Here is a 20,242-nt window from a genome sequence, read left to right as displayed (position 1 = left end):
AATTCCTACCAAAGTTAGCTCTCCTGGATCTCTGTGGTGCCTGGTTGAGAGAGGAAGGTAAGCTTCATGCTGTCCCTTCCTTTCCGAATTCGGATTGACAGGAGAAACATATTTGTAAGAATTAGATCTTTGAATTGTGGCTCACCAATTTCTGTTTGGGTACCCATCTGTTATCAATCCTTTCTTTCCTGGAGACAGCGATTGCTTTCTCCTTTGTCTTATTTTGTGTCCTGAAAAGTTGGCTTGGCTTTTCTGCCTGGTGGGACACACAGGTTATTAGTTCTTGCAAGTACAGGCAGCTCAACTGTAGGACTGGAGGCCCTAAACTGTGGCTGGACAGAAAGATGGGTTGCACCCCATATGCGATGCAGCTGGTGGCCTGCCAGCCATGTCCAGCTGTCAGGGGATTGTCTGAAGTCTTCCTCTGGCTTCTCTTTGGGAGTAACTCAGGGTCTTGGGAGGTAGTATCTCTTGCACCCTCCTTGGGGGCACCTCTTCTGTCCCTGGTTAAGTCATAAAAGGTTTGTTAGTTTGGGTTTTGAGTCATTTGATAGGGATACCACTGGTTTAAAAGAAAAAGAAAAATATTTACTGTTCGTCTAGCTAAAAAGTGCTGATAAGATATTTGAAAGGATTTTTAGTGAGCTCTGTGGTCAAAAGTTGGCCACATGGGAAGCTGATATTCAGAGCCTGATAGGAACTTTTTAAAAGGCCTCTTCCCCTAAACTAAAGTGAAACTATGTACCCAAAAGGGAAAGAAAAACATTCCCAAGCCACTGTGAAAGGATTTACTAAATCATAAAGTCACACAGCTCTAAATCTAGAGTGTGAGAATCTTTTAATTTCCATCTTAGTTGAAATCCCCCTAATGGGGGCGCCTGGGTGGCTCAGTCTGTTAAGTGTCTGCCTTCCACTCTGCTCGGGTCATGATCCTGGGTCCTAGGATCGAGCCTGCTTGTGTGCTCAGCGTGGAGCCTGCTTCTCCCTCTCCCTCTGCCGGTCCCCCTGCTTGTGTGCTCTCTCTCTGTCAAATAAAATCTTTAAAGAGGAAGGAAGGAAGGAAGGAAGGAAGGAAGGAAGGAAGGAAGGAAGGAAGGAAGGAAGGAAGGAAGGAAAAGGAAAAAAAAAGAAAAAAGAAAGAAAGAAAAGAAAGAAAAAGAAAGAAAGATCCCAGTAATGAATAATAAATAAATTCTTATTCTTATCTGGACCCAGCAAATTGAAGATCGTGTAGGTGGATGGGAGGGTCAGTCAGCCTCTTGATATTCTTGATATCACCTGCAACCCAGTTCTTTGAGGAATTAAAAACAAATGTACTCACAAATCTCATCTTTACAAGGACAGAAATGTGGCTCTACAAACAGGTCAAAGCCCACTATCCATTCTACCATCCCCAGACTTCTGTTCATCTCAAAAAGCTTGCAGGTACTATAAAACATCTGGATTAGGGAATAAAAGTCCTTTTTGGTGGAATTTACATCTTTTCCCTGTGCCTTTGAGATGTAAATGTTCTACTTCTGCTCTCCAGGTAGCCAGAGCCATTTCTTTGAAATGCAGACTTCAGGGAGGTCATTCTTATCAGAAGGGACAAAAAGAAACTGGGTTGGGAGTGAGGGCACTGCTTGGAAACTAGGAGAAAGTTCTACTAAGTTAGGTTAAATGATGAATAGTCATTGAATATCTACATCATTTCCAAGTAAGATAAAACACTAGAATATTAATTACTAAACGTAAGTTTATTTACTTTTGGCTTTTTATACAGAGGACCTAAGGATATTTGAGTCTATCGGTAAGTATTTTTTGTACCACCCTGAAAAATTTGCTATGAGGCGGGACACACCACTAGAAATTATGAAATGTATTTGTAATTTTGCCAGTTCACAGAATACCAGTGTAACAGTCCACAACTGCTTGCTTCTCTGATTTCCTAAGAAATTAAGGATTCTAGGGGTTAAGATTCTAGTTAATATATGTAATCACAACTACCTAGAAATAGTAAGGGTGAAAGGAAACAACTATGTATGAAAAGCAAGGAAGGAAAGTAGAATAGGTTTTTAATTTTTATTTATGTTTAAATTTTTTGTAAAGTTTATTTGAATCATCCCTACATCCAACATGGGGCTCCAACTCACACCCTCGAGATCAAGCGTTGCGTGCTCTGCCGACTGAGGCAGCTGGGCGCCCCTTACAATTTTTAATATACCTCAGTTGATTGTTGAACGCTATGCAGGAGGCAGGGTGTGGGGCCCCGGAACTTTGCATTATCTCCTCCAGTGCCGTCCATGTTGCAGCAAATGTTGAGAACTCGTTCTTTCTGATAGCTGAGTAATATTCCATTGTATATATGGACCACAACTTCTTAATCCAGTCATCTGTTGAAGGGCGTCTCGGCTCCTTCCACAATTTAGCTATTGTGGACATTGCTGCTATGAACATTGGGGTGCATATGGCCCTTCTCTTCACTACGTCTGTATCTTTGGGGTAAATACCCAGTAGTGCAATGGCTGGGTCATAGGGTAGCTCAATTTTTAACTTTTTAAGGGACCTCCACACTGTTTTCCAGAGTGGCTGCACCAGCTTGCATTCCCACCAACAGTGTAGGAGGGATCCCCTGGGGCCCCGGAACTTTGATCCAGGCGCTGCTCCTGGGAGCTCCTCAGAACACGCTTACTTGACAGGTCATGTTCAACTCTCCCAGAGCTGGGAGATAGTTTCCTGGCTACAAGTGGCAGTCTGCAGTACGTTCTGCCTGTATGTGTGACCTTTTGTGTACGGGCTCATTTTACTTAGTAATCTGGAGTTGAAGCCCCGTTTCAATTCCTTTTTTGTATTCTCGAATACCTTCATTCCGAACACCTCCTGTGGGAAGGATACACTTGGAGTTTTAATGAAGCCTTTCTTCTGGCATTTTGGAAATGGCTACGTTTCCTTGAAAATGACTGGGATAATTCAGCTTTCTTATCCCGTTTCCTTCCTCTGTTCCACCCTCCACATCAAAAAATAAACTATAATAAAAAAGGCAGCAGGAAATCGCCTTTCATCTCCCCAGCACCAGCATTCTAGGTTTTGAAACACAGTGTGTTTTTCTTGTTTTATCTGGAAAATCTGCCCATATTTATGCATCCTCTTTTATAAAAATAAGGGGTTTCTCAGGCTCTTAAAACCAAACTCTGTAATACCTTTTGATGAAAGTGCCAGCAAATGCACAGCTTAGTGGTTCGGGGAGAGGCCCTGCGAGTGTTACGAGTGTTACGGATGGAAAGGGTTACGCAGTTGCGTGATGCTGATGGTAAGAATCCAAAGGACCTTCCGCAGAGGGCAAAACCCTAAAGAGAGCAGGTGAAGGCTTTTCAGACAGTTCTTTGTGGTTACCGACAGTGTTCCTAATTGTGTTGTACTTACATACTAACAAGCATTTTCGAGTAAACATCTCTGGGACTCATTTTGGGGGGGTGTGGGGAGCACTTGTTGCTCTTTTAAAGCAGGGCTACCTATGATTCTGATAGCCGGATGAGATGAGGCTGGGCTTCCTAGGGATAGCTCTGATGCTGAGGGCTGGAGGTCAGGTTCAAAGGGCAGGGAACAGTCACTCACCCACGGAGACTGGGAGGGACGCATAGTCGTGTCCCCCGCCCCATGAACCACTCAGAGCACCTATGGCATACAGGGAGCTTTTGGGTGTGGTGGGAAACGCAGACTTGGCTAGAATCTCAACTTTGCGGTTTTTTTAAGCCTGGAGACACTGGACAGGTTACCCTGAGTCTGTTCTCAAATCTGTAAAATGTAGCTGCTACTACTTTGCAAGTTTTTTTGTGAGGACTAACAATATATGGAGATCGTAGACAAACAGAACCGATAGGAGATCTGTGTGTAAGCACACACACGCAACCCTACTTCAGCGGCATACGATCGCGTACAATCCCACTTTAGCTGCCGCTCTGTATACAAAATCAGCCGTCTCTAACCCTGAGTTCTTCGCAGCGCTCTTTCCATCAATAAATGTGGGTGAACTCTGCCCTACCTCGAAGGTTGTTATGAAGAATAGATGAGGAAGTATGTTCATGTATTAATTTCATTCAGTAAAGTTGCCTCCTATGTGCCAGGTGCTGTGCTAGGCAGACGGGCTACATGTCGGCAGAGGGTGGTCTGAGATGTGGCCTAAGGGGTGGCCGGGGGCCGATCTCCCAGGGCTTGAGAGACCATGGGTAACAGTTTCAGGTTTTGTTCTACAGGCAAAGGCAAGTGTAGCACTGTGCCTGCTACAAAGTCAGCACCTGATACATGTTTGTTCCTGAACTTGAATACAAATTCAAGTTCAACATAACCTAATATCAAACCCAGCCATTTTTGCTCTTTGCTTTGTAATCCTTCCCTCTGAGTTGACTGCTGCTTTCCAGGGCACCTAGTTCTTCCTATCTCTAGATTAGACAATTCAATTATCTTTACTTCTTCCTTCTCGTTTCCTTTCTGCCCATTTGTTTTTTTAATTGTCTCATATTTGATCCTGAGCTAAGGACTTTATCTTGCTGAGCCTATTTCTTCCTCTCTGACATGGGGATAATACCTTGTAAGAGGATTTAAGGAGCTAAATGCATGTAAATTGTTTAGCATAGGTCTAGCATGTAGCAAAAAAGTGAAGATCGGCTTTTATCACTCAGGGGTAAGAATTGGAAATACATACTAAGAAGAAGTTTTTCTGCTTGAAAAAGTGAGTTTGGTCTACCTCATCACATTAATCTTTAAGCTCAAATTTGGTGCCTACTTATTCCGAACTCTATTCTGCTAACAGGATAAGGCCCAGGATTCCTAAGAAGTAGGTACTCAGGTTCTTGGGGTAGCTGCCCGAACTTCCAGCTTCCTCACCTCCTACCCCACAGACCGAACTAAAGCATTAGTACAGAAATAGCCCCCTTGGTTTCTCACTGGTGTTTGCTATTGCCACTCCCTCGGCCTGGAAAGGCCTAGGTCTTTCCACAAAAGTCTCTTCTGTTGGTTATATATGATTCTATCTGGCACGTATCAGTGCCTACTATGGCCTAGTACTGTTCTAAGTACTTGGAATACACTTGTGTAAGACAAAGCACCTGCCCGCAGAACCTATGCAGAGGCAGGCAAGACCGGCAAATACAATGTAACATGGAAACATATTTTAATATATAAAGCAAACATTATACTACACGTCAAGTATTGGTGAAGACAACCTATGCGCACATGCCTTCTATCTAAGTACGAACTTGAACGCTGGAACCAGGTCTTAGGCAAAATCTTTGTATCCTCTTATAGTATCTTTTATTTGGAGATTCTTTTTTTTTTTTTTTAAGATGTTATTTATTTGTCAGACAGAGCACACAAGCACAAGCAGGGGGGAGCATCAGGCAGAGGGAGAAGCAGGCTCCCCACTGAGCAAGGAGCCCCATGTGAACCTGGGAACCTGGGATCATGACCTGAGCCAAAGGCAGACGCTTAACCGACTAAGCCACCCAGGCATCCCGCTTGATATTTTTGAATAAATAATATTCTGGAGTTTTTTTTTATACTGTCAAGTATTACATTGCTGAAGAGTAACAGGAGCTGCATTTAAATTCAACAAAATGAGGTCACCTGTGCCTGCCTGTGCACCATTCTGCTGTTGAGAACTATAGAGGTTAAAGAAAAGATAATGTTGTCTTCTATGTTCAGATGGTTAATTTTTTTTTCTGGCCAAACATGCCATTTTTACAATGGTCTGGTGTTCAAAGTACAAGCTCGGAGTTGGGAGTCTTTTTTTTTTTTCCAGATTTTATTTACTTATTTGAGAGAGTATAAGAGAGAGGGAGAGCATGGGCGGGAGGGGGAGAGGGGGAGGAGTTGGGGTGGAGAGGGAGAAGCAGACTCCCCGCTGAGCAGACAGCCCAACGTGGGACTTGATCCCAGGGCCTGGATCATGGCCTGAGCCGAAGGCAAACGCTTAATGGTCTGAGCCGCTCAGGCGCCCCTGAGTTGGGAGTCTTAAATCCAAATCCAAATGGTTACTCTGTAAATCCCTTAGCCTTAGTTACACAAACGCAAAATGGGGCAGCTAAGAGTACATACCATATAAGGTTATCAGTGAGAATTAGATGAGTTCCTGGTATATAGTAAGTTCTTAATGATAATTAGCTATTATGTTATTACGGGGTGGGAAGAGGCTTAATTTGTTTTAAATATCCATGGACACTTGTGTGAGAATGGAAGGAAGCTTCTGAAAGAAAAGAGCATAATTTGGAGCAAAGACCTTAAAAAAAAATTAGAATTTGATAACTGGAAAAAAATGAACAAATGATAAGAATTTAAAGAATCCAGAAGAGATCCAAGCTTTTCTCTGACCAGATTTATTGAACGTAAGAAAATTCTATGTACAAAGTGACCTGGACTTCAAAACATGATCCTTTCTTACTAATTAGGTCAGTCCACTGAGTGTCAAAAAGCAGTTTCCTCTAAAATTAACAGAAAAGTGCCCAGTGCACACTAAATGGCCTAACTACTGGGACTTTCATAGTTCTTCAAGATACTTTGCACAGCTAGGCTCGGGCCGCTAGGACAGGCTGCCGGAGAGCTGACAGGAGCCGTCAAGAGGCCATCTTGTGCACCGCCACTGTGATGCCGTCATGCTTCTGGATCATAATGTTCCTGAAAGCAAAGCGGAAGATAGGAAAATGTTGTGAGGGGGAGTCTGCTGAAGATTAAAGATGCTGTTTGGTTTAGGATACAACGAAAGAAAATGTTATTTATCATTTTTTTAATGTATGAAAGCAATATATGAACACAAGAAAACATCTGGGGAATACAGGAAAGTATAAAATACACAAAAGGAATCTATAATCCTACTGCTCAGAGACAGCCACTCCTGTGTTTTGTTACCTGCACGTATGGATACATTTTTTTTCTCTTTTTACCAGACTCTGATCGTCCTGTGCACAGTTCCGTATTCTGCCTCACGTACTGTTATTCTGAGGACGCTCGCTTGGAATATCTTTAGTATTTATGTTTATACTTAGTATTTCTATTACTATGGAAGTAGTTTCTGTTCTGTGCTATTTATTACTTTCTTTTTCTTGATAGACTGAGAGTCATGACAATTCTTACTCGTCATTTAAATGTCGTTGTGGTCTGAAAGCACGTTAGCTTCAGAGGTCAGTCTGTTTCCTCCTGTGGCCCAAAGGATGAAGAACGTCCCTCCAAGGTCTTTGAATGCAAATCACTAATAACACAGGGCAGGCCCCACTCGACCTTCCCAGGGACTTTTCTGATTAAAAAGGAAAGGATCTGTCAACATCTACTCACCCATTATCTGATTCTAGACACACCACAGGAATATCAGTGGGGTCTGAGGTCAGCTTAGCTGCTTGCTGGGCTAGGACAGATATCACCCCAGCATGCTCATCTGACAGGGTCCCACGGCCTGGAAGACAGAGAAGTAATCATGTCCTCTGACTGTCCAAAAATGAGTGCGGAGCTACAAGAGTCTCTCTCATTGATTTAGTCACAATAATCCTCGGATAATGGTCTTTTAGGTGAGGTACTGACATGAAATGATTCTGTCCTGATACTCAGCTGGTTACATAAACGAGAAAGCCAGACAACAGTTCTTCAATCAATAAAGCGTCAGGAGACACTCAATTTTCAATCACTCTCATCACCATCTCTAAACACCTTCTCGCGCACACAGGAAGCTATAATTCAAGTCAATCTGAAAGCCGTAAATGGGAAGCTTAGTGAAACCAACAAGACGCTCAGAGGTGAAGTTGACAAAAAGCAGTCAGGGCAAGAGGCTTGTTGAAAGTAATTAATTCCTCATGGGAGATCTGATTTCCTTTTAATGAGCTCAACCTCAAAGGATACAAAGTCTTTACGCAGGAGTTCAGCTGTAACATCACCTTGATGGAATAATCTGTGAGCAGTTATTTCAACCAGAATAAACTGGCTGTTTTCAAATACAAACCTAACTGGCTTTTTGTTAATGTTTGCTTTCGCCTGCCAATAATAATTGAATCTTGGGTGCCCGATGCAAAAGGTAATTACGGGGCGCCTGGGTGGCTCCGTTGTTAAGCGTCTGCCTACAGCTCAGGGCGTGATCTCAGTGTTCTGGGATCGAGCCCCACATCAGGCTCCTCCGCTGGGAGCCTGCTTCTCCCTCTCCTACTCCCCCTGCTTGTGTTCCCTCTCTCGCTGGCTGTCTCTCTCTCTGTCAAATAAATAAAATCTTAAAAAAAAAAAAAAGATAATTACGAACTGTACACTATGCTTCCACGTTACCAAGGCGACACGAGCTCGCCTGCCTGGCACTATGGCAGGTAACGGGGCACACCAGTGCGGCAGGGTCGGAGGACTTACCACGGTTTCATGACACGCCACCTGGACAGATGGTGCAGTCTTTTGGGCCTTGTGTGTTTCTTGAAGGAACTTATTTCATTTTAGATTTCCACACCTGAATTTCAGCCTTTTCATCAACAAACACCTCAAGTAAATCTGCCTTTTTTCTCCCAGCTACATGATCTGTGTAAAATCTGAGTTACACTGACTACCTCTTTCAGTTACCCTCCCAGCAGAAATTCGGAGCTCTAAAAATTCCTGCAGTAAAGAGGAACAAGGAGGTAGGAGGCCTCGGTTTACGAGTTCTGACATGAACTAGCTAAATGTCTTAGTTACTTACCCTCCAGGATTTATCTCCTCTGTAACTCTTACCATGTACTGAGCATCACGTCTGGGGTCTGTGCTGAGTGTTTTACACACGTTATATAATCTTACAGCACTGTGACTAAGAGGTTTTGGAGCCAGACTGAAATCCTAGCTCAACCCTAGCTCTATGACCTGGGGCAAGTTACTCAACCTCAATTTCTTCATCTGCCTCACAGGGTTGTTACAAGGATTAAAGGACTTAGCTTGGGTAAAGCACTTAGAACGGTGCTCTGCACATAGTAGGCGCTCAATAAATGCAATTCTATAATTACTATCGTTATTAAACAACAACCCAGGACAGAGATCCTGGATCGGCATAGCCTTGGCAGCTCGTGTCCTTTCCACCCATGTCAGCCAACTGCCCTGACCTTTGCTACCTAACGCCCCCTTGCTGCCCGAGGCCTGGCGGCTCAGCACCGCCCTGTGGCCCACGGGGGCCTGCTTGAGGGCTGCGCCTGCGCGGGTGGCCTCGGTGCTCGTGCGGGGTCCGGGCCGAGGTACACCAGCGGGCTGCCTGTTTAGTGATGTGCCGCCTCTGACGTGAGAGGGAACCAAGGACCATGTTCTTTACAAACAAAAGTCTTAAAACTCATGGACAAGACTGACCCAGAAAAGCTCTAGGTAAATTCCCATTTAATGAAAGACCAAATCGCTTGGGCCATCTGGACCAAGTGGAGATTATCTTGACCATGGAGGATGACTTGGGTTTGAAATTCCTTTTTTCTTTTTAAAAGATTTTATTTATTTATTTGACAGAGAGAGAGACAGCCAGAGAGAGAGGGAACACAAGCAGGAGTGGGAGAGGAAGAAGCAGGCTCCCACTGCAGCAGGGAGCCCGATGCGGGGCTCCATCCCAGGACCCTGGGATCACGCCCTGAGCCAAAGGCAGACGCTTAACGAATGAGCCACCCAGGCGCCCCTGGGTTTGAAATTCCTGATACAGACGGGGAGAAGTTAATGTGTCCACAAGAAATTGTATATTACATTGCAGATAAGGATTTATATGAATAAGATATCAGACCCCCTTTCTAGACCCCCAACTAACCAACCAACAAAAACAACCTAGTAGAGAAACTGAGGCTCAGAAAGGCTATTTTTGGTCCAAATTCACATTATTAGCAAAGGAAGAGCAGGGGGCCGAACCCAAGTGTGTTCAACTCTGAAGCTCCCATTTCTACTGCCTACTCTCTTATTATTAAGTGTAGTTGGACTACAAAATAGCACCGTCCACCTTGCTGGGTTATTGTGAAAATTAGAGATAAAGTACACAAACCCTAGCGGTCTACACACATTCAGCAAATGGTACCTGATGTTATTACCTGAGGTCCTTTCTAGACCCAATTTAAAATTATTCAAATACTATTTTAGTAGCAACAATTTATAGTGCTAGAACTGCGAGGACTCCTTCTACCTTCATAAATACCAACTGAAAAGTTTCCATTTTCTAATCCTGTTTGGAGATAAACTCTACTCTCACAAAAGTACCCAGAAAGGGGCAGGGGAACAGGAAGTACAAACTAGAGAACAGCACACTAGGGTCCCAGTCAATATCAAATGCTGCGCAATCCACCAAAGAGTTGATTGTGAGATACTTACAGCCCAGGTTAAGTCCTTGTGAATCTGTGCACAGGACTCCAACAATGGATGGATTCTTCATTCTAATTCCAGGAGCACCAGAGGAATGAAGCAGATGGTATCAGAAAATGAATTCAAATAGTCATAACAACACATATAGGTGTTTCTATGTACCAGGCATTGTTGTGCTTTAAACCAGTGTTTCTCTGTCTTTTTTATCACCCCCTCTGAGACCAATGAACTAATTTAAATTTAATAGTTAAACCAATTTATGTCTGATGGGAGAAAAGACTGTGCGTGTCGGGTACTGTTGAGCTCTGGAGGGCCGCAAATTTGGCAATATCCGTATTTTGTCGTCATTGCTAAAGATGCGGAAAAAACTAACACCGGTTGCTTCCAGGAGGGGAAGTGGGAGAAACTGAGGGCACTGGTGGGAGGGAGCTGGTTCCCTGTGCGCCTTCCTACACTTTCAATTTCATACTTTACGTGGATATTACTTGTTCGAAAATGGAAGAGATGTCTTTCACTTCCCTAAGCACCCAGTAACTGTTTACACACGCGAGGAGAGACCTGTGTCCTTGTGTTTACATTGCAAGGCTTTGCACAGCCGTTAACAACCTTCCCCCAAATCAACCCATTTCCTAAAACTAAAGAATGACCTGCCATACAGACAACTGCAAGGCGACGGGCGGTTTTGGCCTTGGCCTTGGGCTGCGGAGAGGGTGCGGAGCCCCGGCGAGATTGCGGGATTTTAATTCCGGGTCACCCCTCCACCCCGCGGCCGCAGGACAGGGCTCCCCCCCCCCCACGACGCGCGGCGTCCCCAACACGCCCGGCCGGCACTCGCAGCGCGCGCCCCGTGTCCCGCTCACGTCCCCCCGCCGCGCTACTCACGTGTCCTCCAAGTGCTGCTCCAAGGTGGCCTCCATCCCCCCCGCCTTCCAGCCGGCCGGGATCCCGCACCTCGTCGTCTCCTTCTCCGCCCCAGGTCCGGAGCGCGTCTCGCTCACATGACCCGCGCAGGGCGCAGAGGGGGACGGCGCCTCCAAAGGGACAAACTTCTGCGGACAACCTCCGCGTTGTGTTCGGAGGAGTTCGTGCCGCCCGGAGCCTCAGCCGGCTGGCGCGAGTGATTGCGGCTGGGGGAGAGGCCTGCGGCGGGGCTGCGGGGCCTCGGTTCCGGCCTGGCCTTGTGTCTCAGCGATGTCAACCTTTGGATTCCCATTCAACCGACTCCGAAACCTCCAGGCCAGATCTTGTTTGCGTTTTGCAATCACCGGGCGGGTCAGACAGGGTCAGATCCAGGCGGTGCGGCGGGGACAGAGAGAGACGCGGGACCCTGGCGCCGGGCTGCACAGGCGTGTGGGGGAGGTGACGTGCACGCAGGGGCTAGAGGACCGCCTGGACCGCGGTGAAAACCCCAAGCTAGGTATTGGGAAGGGGAGGGATTAACGAAGACATTGGTTCTTCCTTTGGCGAGGGCGCGGGAAAAGTTTGGGAAAGGTGTCGCTTGTAAAGAAGCCTGGGTAGGTCTACTAGAAGAGCAGTTGTGAAAGAAGGTTAGAAAGCCACCCGGTCTGTCCAGAGAGGATTTAAAACCCCTTGGAGAGGGGCGCCTGGGTGGCTCAGCCGGTTGAGTGTCAGACGTCCGCTGGGGTCATGATCTTGGCGCCCTGGGACCCAGTCTGGCGGTGGGCTCCCCGCTAACTGGGGAATCAGCTTGTCTCTGTCTCTGTCCCTCTCCCCCTGCCCGTCCCCCGCTCATGCTTTCTCTCTCTCTCTAATAAATTAATAAAATCTTTTTTAAAAAAGTTCCTTGGAGACTATCCTTTCAGCCCATTGCCTGAAAATGTATGCTTTTATTCATTTTGTTTTCTTTTTTAGGCAAAATTGACACATAGTGGACATGCAGTTCTGTAGCTGGCCTTTTCCACAGAATTTAGCATAAATGTCTTTCCATGGCAATAAGTATTCCTTTGCGTCCATTGTGGTAGTTACAAAATATTCCATAATGTAGTCGTACCATAAATCATGTAACTAATCCCTTATTAATACCCAGTTAGTTGGTTGTGGGTTTTGAGGCGGGGAGGGTATTACAAATGCTGGGTGAATATCTTTGTAGCTAAATATTTGTGCACGTTAAAATTTTCCTTAAGATAAATTACTGGAATGTAATTCCTGGGTCAAAGGGTATGTCCCTAGCTGTGCTAGTGAAACTTGCAGCTTCCTTAAAATTCTAGTCTTGAATGTTGTAAATTAGGAGTTTCGGTCTTGTGTCTAGAAAAACTATGTTCACATAGTATGGGCCATTTAAATTTAAGAAAAAGCAGCTTAAAACTACCTTTAAAAGATAGCATTAAAAAATGTAAGAAGCCAGTCGCCTTCCCTCCGAAGTTCTGCGGCAGGAGGCTTGGCTCTGCGGTAGCGCCCCCTATGGTCCCATGCGTTGTAAAGCTTTACTGGACTAGGGGTTCTCAGCTCCCGTTTTGTAACCTCCCGGGGGCAAGGCCATCCTATAGAGAGCTATATAACTCGAGCCACCCTAAAAAAGTAAAACAGGTAAAATTAATCTTAGTAGTATATTTTATTTATCCAAATAATGTGTCCAAAATATTGTCATTTCAAATGTAATCAATTTGAAAATACTAATCAGATATTTTACATTTTCTCCCCCTGTACCAAGTCTTCAAAATCCGGTGTATATTTTTCACAGCACATTTCAATTCAGACCGGCCACATTTCAAGTGTTCAGTAGCCACGTGTGGCTAAGGGCTACCGTATTGGCTAACACAGCTCCCGGGTATCTCCGATGATCTCAAAGCCAGATTGATGATTAAAGTGTTCTCAGAAAAGCTGGTGATTGCTTTTCAGGCTGTAGGAAAGGCCTGTCAAGGGAAAATGAGCAAGGAGGAAGAGGATGACCGCCAGCCCACACGTTCTTGCCACACCAGAGGCGGGAGGGCAGACTACATCACACTACCCCTCTCTCTCTGTCCCGTCGCTGTGCGCCCCTGCAAGGTGGTAGCTTGTGTAGGCTGGGGAGGTGCTAGGGGTGCCTGACAGAGACAGAGGAGTGCCTGACCCCACACTGTTTTCTACTTTATCAGTGGGTGGGGGTACTTGATGATTCTTTTTCTCAGTTTTGAGTGCTGATATCCATTTCTGGGGTGACAGGAAAAGTCCGATATTCGAGTACGTGCCTCATGGCATTGTAATTTTTGTATGTTTACTTTTCAAAGACAAGAAAAGTGTCTCCTCCATTTCTGCACCCTGAACATGGTGGAGCACAGTAAGGATTCAATATTTATTGAAGAATCTCGATGGGTCTTTTGGAAAAGAAACTCTGTCACGTTAGGAACGTTTAAGTCGTAGGGCACCTGGCCGACTCCATTGGAGGAGTGTACGACTCATGATCTTGGGGTTGTGAGTTCGAGCCCCACGTTGGGTATAGAGATTACTTAAAAAAAAAAAAAAGAACAAGAAAAAGAAAAACCATTAAGTCTTGAACTTTTGCCACATGTATCCTCTTCTTTCTCCTCTTCTCCATAAACAAGCTCTTGGAAAATGAAAGTCCCAGGAGGGTCCAGCAGAGAATGGCCCTGCCCACGTGTCTTGACTGGGGTGGTGGAGGTGAGAAGCACAGTTAGGAGATCCAGACCTTCCAGGGCCTCTCGCTGCTGGAAAACCCCAGCCCCTCTTCCTTGACTTTCAGGAGCAGAGTCCTCCTGGGGGGGTCCATTGAAGAAGCGCAGCTTAGGTAGAAGGTCTAGTTCTCCCTTGGGTGCACAGGGTCTGCCACCCCAGGGCCAGCCCTATTGGTCACTGTGTCAAGTGCCCAATGTCCCAGGCCTGCAGTGGAATGAGCCTGAAACCTGGCGGGGGAATGGGCCCTCACCTGCCACTAGGGGGCATCAGGGCCATGGAAAACCCTGCTCCGGCTGGAGGATCCCAGTGAAGGAAAGGGGGCCACAAGCCGCCGAGCTGGTACAGCTTGGTGAGGATAGCGTTGTGCTTCGGAGTCCCACAGAGCGAGAATTGGATCCTGGCTTGACCACTGCCTACCCGTGTGCCCTCTGGGGGCTCCTCTGTGATTTGACGGTACCTTTACCCGCCTCATGAGGCTGTGGGGAGGATTATACGAGATGCTTTACGGAAGGGCTGGTGCATTGCGGGAGCCAGTCCATCTGCTCTGCCAGATCCGAGTAGGAAGCCCTGTTTGTGGCCTCACATTGTTTACAGTCTAGGTGAGGACACGCATGAGAAAAGAAGGAACAGTTCAACGAAGATCAGAGCCAAACGCTGAGGATACCTTCAGCCATCTAGTTCATGGGCGAGGGAGGTCGCAGGGCTGGATTCTGCAGAGCCGTGTTCAAGGCCATCATTGAATGTGGTTTATTACACTTTTGTATGGTATAAAAATTATAAAATACAGTGAGAGGGAAAAAATCACCTGAAATCCGAGCCCTAACCCTAATGACACGAAGGTGAATGAGCTAAATAGAATGGGACAGGATTTGGGTAAGGTGGAGCTGGGGAAAGGCAGGTCACAGGGGTCGCCGGAGCCTTGCCGCTAAGGCATCTCACTCCATGGGAGCCCCTGGATAGGACGCCGGGTCCCTGCCTTCTGACAGTGGATGCCACCGAGAGCCGAGTCCTGGATCCAACGCCCGCCCGCCCCTGCTAAGCACAGTAACACCATTCACGGTTCACGTACGTGAGTGACAGCTGTGCTCTGCGCAGGTCACAGGCTTCATTACTCCTCACAGCCTTTTTTGGTTTTTGTTTTGTTTTGTTTTTGGTAGAATATTTAAGTTCTGTATTTTTAAATTTTTTTAATTCCAGTGCAGTTAACATACAGTGTCATACTAGTTTCAGGTGTATAATAGAGGGATTCCACACTTCCATACATCACCCAGGGCTCATCTCAAGTGCCTTTTTTATTTTAAAGATTTTATTTATTTATTTGACAGAGATAGCCAGCGAGAGAGGGAACGCAAGCAGGGGGAGTGGGAGAGGAAGAAGCAGGCTCATAGCGGAGGAGCCTGATGTGGGGCTCGATCACAGAACGCCGGGATCACACCCTGAGCCGAAGGCAGACGCTTAAAGACTGCACCACCCAGGCGCCCCAACAAGTGCCTTTCTTAATCCCCATTGCCTATTTTTACCCCATTGCCTATTTTTCCATCCCCCCCACCTCCCCTCTGGGAACCATCAGTTTATTCTCTATAGTTAAGAGTCTCTTTCTTGATTTTTTTCTCTCTCTCTCTCTTCCCTTTGCTTGTTTGTCATGTTTCTTAAATTCCACGTATGAATGAAATCATCTGGTACTTGCGTTTCTCTGCCTTATCTTGCTTAGCGTAAGTCTCTGTCTCCATCCACATCCTCGCAAATGGCAAGATTTCCTTGTTTGGGGCTGAGTGATACTCCATCGTATAGCCCTCACAACTTTTGTTTAGAGTTAAAACCCCCTGAGGCTCGGAAGCTCAGTCCTTGCTCAAGATCACCCCAGTTGCAAGTAGTGGGGCCTTCCCGTGGACTTCGCTACTCCATGGCCTCAGTGTCTCTCATTGCATCAGCAACACAGTCCTGGAAAAGTGAGGGGGCTTTGGAGGCCCCATCCAGATCGCCTGCTCTCTGGAGAAGAAATCCGACGCTCGGACAGGGGAAGTGGCTAGTTTAGAACCTGAACTTCAGACTGTTCGCCTTCCACCCCGGGCTCTAACTGGATTGTGCTGCTGGAGGCTGTTTTAGACCTTCCATTAAACCCACTTCAGAGACATTCATTGTTACAGTTGAATTGGGTCTCCCTAAAATTCATGTTGTCAAAGTCCTAGCACCCAGTACTTCTGAATGTGACCTTATTGGAAATAGGGCCTTTACAATGATAATCCTTCAGATCAGGTCGTTACAGCGGGCCCTACTCCCATATGACAGGTGGCCTTAAAAAGAGGGGAAATTTGGACACAGAGACATTCCCAGAGGGGACAGTTATACAGGGAGATACAGGGAGAAGACTGCCATCTGCAAGAGAGGGGCTAGAGCAGATCCCTTCCTCACAGCTGTCAGAAGGAACCAACCCCACTGACACTTTGACTTTGGACAGCTGGCCACCAGAATTACGAGGCAATACCTTTCTGCTGTTTGAGTCCATCAGTTCGTGGTACTTTGTCATAACAGCCCTGGGAAACCACTATACTCGTATATCCATAAAGTCTGTAAGTCAAAGTCAATATCTGAGATATCAGATATTTGGCTGCCCTTGATAGAGAAACTGGTTAAGAAGATCTCCTTCCCAGGGGCGCCTGGGTGGCTCAGTCATTAAGCATCTGCCTTTGGCTCAGGGCGTGATCCCAGAGTCCTGGGATCAAGCCCCACATCAGGCTCCTTCACTGGGAGCCTGCTTCTTCCTCTCCCACTCCCCCTGCTTGTGTTCCCTCTCTCGCTGGCTGTCTCTCTCTCTCTGTCAAATAGATAAATAAAATCTTTAAAAAAAATTAAATTAAATTAAAAAAAAAAGAAGAAGAATATCTCCTTCCCAGAGGCAAAAGGATAGAGCAGATTATCTTTCCAGTTTGGTCCCAACTCTGATACTTGGCTAACTATTTTCCTTGTATTGGACATTGGCCAACGGTCGTGGCATGACCTCCTTGGCCGTGACCTTCTTGAGTCTGTTTTATATCCCTGAGCTTGGCCCGTAGAAGGTGCTCAGTAAGTGTGTGTAGAGGGGATGCGCCCGAGAATAGGCTCCTGGCCATTCTAACCCAAGCCTCTCCGAACAACGAGTTGGGCAGGGGGGTAGGGTATGGGCTGTCAGTGGACAGAAGCTGAAATTGGGTACTGTCTCCCAAAGTGTCCAGCCGAGTCCCAATCCTGGAAGACCCAAGGAAAATATATTTTAGATGACTCAGGCTGGACTAGAGAAGTTTGAGCTGAGGAAGCTATTTTCCTGATGCTTTATTAATTTTGCTACTGAGGATAAATGAGATGCAGACTTTCATATCCAAGCCTTCATTAGACGCCCAGTTAAAGCAGCCATGACAAATGGGAATGAAGCCCTTATGAATAAAAAAAAAAGATCAACGCAGTATAAAAAATCGTTGACCAGAGAAAAGAAAATTTAAAGGAGCCGATAAAATATCTTATCCTTAATTCGACCGTCTGTACCACACATCGCATCAGCCTTAATGTCAAGACTGATAGGCCTTGGAATTGTGTAAATGAAATAAGAGCTTGGAAACGCACGGAAAAGAAATTACCTGTATTAAAATGTATTTGCAGTGCAGGCCTGGACACAGGCTTCAAGTCCAACGTCGGCCTCTAGCTTCTTTTGCTACATATTCCTGTCCACCTGACGCATATCCCCTCAGGTGGGTTTCAGAGAACATGCTTGTGGGCAGACAGTACTGACCCCATGGTCAGTAATCTTGTGAAAAAACCCACCGTGTGGAAACATCCTTTCTGGGACGGTGTCTTGGTGTCTTTATTTCACCCTCTGTGAACCTGGTGAGGTGGTGCCCATCCTTACTTCAGAGAAGAGAATGTTGGGAACAGGAGATGACCCACCTCGTTCCGCCCGGCCCGCCCAGGGGAGCAGAGGGAGAAGCTTTCTCGTGGGCCGGCTGTGGGCATCCACGTGTGGCTTCAAGCGCTTAGCTACTGTCACCGCATTTAATTACTCTCTTGGGAGACCTTGGACAAGTCTTCTCATGCCTCGATGTCCCCACTTTGCCCCACAAGCTGTGAAGATAAGAAGAGCACCTGCCCCGGTGGGGCCGTGTGATGACTCTGGTGGACGATGAACGTGGAGCCTGGAGCACAGTCCCTGGCACCAGCGCGAGCACTGAACAGAGCGAAGCCGTTGTCGTTGCTGGGACCTCAAGATATGACAGCTGGGGCAAATGTGAACTCGACTGTCACTCAGGGTTCGTAGGTACCAGCAGTAGGAGCTGACTTATGGAGTAGGAAAGGAAGTTTTATTTTGATTTATTTTTTTTTAACAATTTATTTATTTGAGAGAGAGAGAAAGAGACCATACGTGGGGGGGTGGGGGGAGGGGCAGGAGGAGAGGGGGAGGGAAAGAACCTTTTTTTTTAAGTTTTTTTTTTTTGAAGGTTTTATTTGTTTATTGGAGAGAGAGAGAGTGCAGAGCAAGCAGGAGAGAGAGAGCATGAAAGGGGCAGGGAAAGCAGAGGGAGAGGGAGAAGCAGGCTCTCCACTCAGCAGGGAGCCCAACATGGGGCTCGATCCCAGGACCCTGGGATCATGACCTGAGCCGAAGCCAGCCGCTTACCTGACTGAGCCCCCCAGGCGCTCCGAGGGAAAGAATCTTGAGCAGACTCTGCGCAGAGCGTGGAACCTGATGTGGGGCTCGATCTCACGACAAGCATGACCTTAGCCAAAATCTAGGGTTGGCCGCTACACTGGCTGAGCCACCCAGGCATCCCAGGAAAGGAAGTTCTAAAATGACGTTGGGAAACTGGTGGGACTGGGAAGGCCAGAAAGGTCGGTCTCAGCGTCCAGCGACAGAGCTCCAAACCCCACAGGAGGAAAAGGCCCCCGCCAGCCCTGCCCCTGGCCTGTCGCAGCACCCGTGCCACTTCTGTGTCAGGAGCCGAACCCTACAACCACGACCCCCCACCCCCCAGCCACCCCTCTGTGGCCGCCCTTGCCAGCAAAGTGTGTGCGGTCTCATGTAGGGGAGCGTAAGCGGTGAGGCGTGGATCACCCGCCTGGCTTTAGGGCAAAGGAGGCCCAGGAGGAAGTGTTCAACTTTCTCGATCTGATATGAAAGTGCCCTGAACATGGGAGAGGCATTCATAGGGGGCTGGGCAGCAAGACAGGGTTTCAAGTGTCTCCTACAGGGGGCTTCTTGCTTCGCAGGAGGGTGACCTCGCAGGAGGGGCACCCATCGCCCTTTCCGCAGCTGGGCAACCTTCTGCTCCCTGGCAAAGGGGAGGGGAGCCCTCTCTGCTCTTTCTTCTGCATGAGCCCTGTCTGTATGGAATTCGAGAGCATGGGTCATTTTTGCTCTGTGCTCCTAGAAATAACGGCCGCCCGAGCCATCTCAGCGCCTGCGTGTCCACCAACTTCACGCTGTGGCCTCGCTGTCGGTCTACAGTTCCATTTCCTTATGGATTTCACAGTCCTGGTTCACCAAATTCTACGCTGGGAGCACTGGTAAATCAGGCCGAGCTGCCCTAGGAAAGGAGCTTGTGTTCTATGCAGCAGATAAGGTATGTAGTGAAAAAAAGCCCCATGTTTTATTTTGAGAAAGAAAAACTTTTCAGACCAATGATCATCACCCATGACAACCTGCATGTCTGGCCCTGCCTGGAGCCTGGGGCCAGCACTGCCATTTCCAGGCATCAGGTTCTCAGGAGAGGACTCAGGGGGGAGGCATCCGTCCCTCGCCAGGCCTGTCAGGGACAGACAGAGCTGCTTCCGGGAAGGAGAAGACAAGAGAGAGAGGGGCAGGAGGGTCAAGAGGGAAACACCCCACTCTCACAGCCAAGGCCTTTTCAGAACTTGAGTGTGTGGTCCTCACTCTCCATGGTCCTTAGAAAAGCATCTGCCCGCAGCTGGTGTTCAGTAAACGTCTGTTCTATTAGAGAAGGAATCCCCTCTGGAGATCCCAGGAAACTGACCCTGTCCACCCCTTCGTCTGTGCCTTATTCCAGCTCCCAAGGAACCAGTAGAAACAGTGGTGATCTGAGGTGTCAGTAGCAGTGAAGATGATGGATGGTCTTCCTAACTCACTGTCTGTTACGGATTTCCTCTCTCTAGGCCTGGGTTTTAACATCTGTAACCTTGGTCAATTTCTCATTCAAGAGCATTGCCTTCACTCTTGCACCTGAAGATGAAAAGCTGACATTGACAGAGCCCATCTGCTCACACACGTTACCTCATTTTCATCCCACAGTCATCCTGCAATGGGGGATCTGTATTCCCACTCTGTGGATGAGGGAACGGA

The 20,242-nt window shown here is 47.0% G+C and overlaps 1 protein-coding gene across 1 annotated transcript; it reads right to left on the bottom strand.

The window, feature by feature from the left end:
* Window positions 1-6,334: 6,334 nt before the first annotated feature.
* On the bottom strand, window positions 6,335-11,323 carry LAMTOR5 (late endosomal/lysosomal adaptor, MAPK and MTOR activator 5). Its single transcript, XM_040626927.1, has 4 exons — window positions 11,167-11,323; window positions 10,294-10,355; window positions 7,303-7,420; window positions 6,335-6,648 (listed from the first exon to the last, which is right to left on the bottom strand). The coding sequence occupies exons 1-4, from the start codon at window positions 11,199-11,201 to the stop codon at window positions 6,588-6,590; spliced, it is 276 nt and encodes a 91-aa protein (XP_040482861.1). The 5' UTR covers window positions 11,202-11,323; the 3' UTR covers window positions 6,335-6,587.
* Between the last annotated feature and the right edge of the window lie 8,919 nt (window positions 11,324-20,242).

This window comes from Ursus maritimus, unplaced genomic scaffold, assembly GCF_017311325.1.
Source record: "Ursus maritimus isolate PB19 unplaced genomic scaffold, ASM1731132v1 scaffold_12, whole genome shotgun sequence".
NCBI classification, from domain to species: domain Eukaryota; kingdom Metazoa; phylum Chordata; class Mammalia; order Carnivora; family Ursidae; genus Ursus; species Ursus maritimus.
The sequence above is the reverse complement of the archived record's forward strand: the minus strand, read 5'-3'. Positions and strand labels throughout refer to the sequence as shown.

Bases quoted from the DNA above. Each gene is read 5' to 3' on its own strand.
- LAMTOR5 (XM_040626927.1), bottom strand. From the start codon at position 11,201: ATGGAGGCCACCTTGGAGCAGCACTTGGAGGACAC. The intron at 10,356-11,166 runs GTGAGTAGCGCG...TCCTGGAATTAG, and splicing joins GAGCAGCACTTGGAGGACAC to AATGAAGAATCCATCCATTG. The intron at 6,649-7,302 runs GTGAGTAGATGT...CTTTGCTTTCAG, and splicing joins TGTCTAGAATCAGATAATGG to GAACATTATGATCCAGAAGC.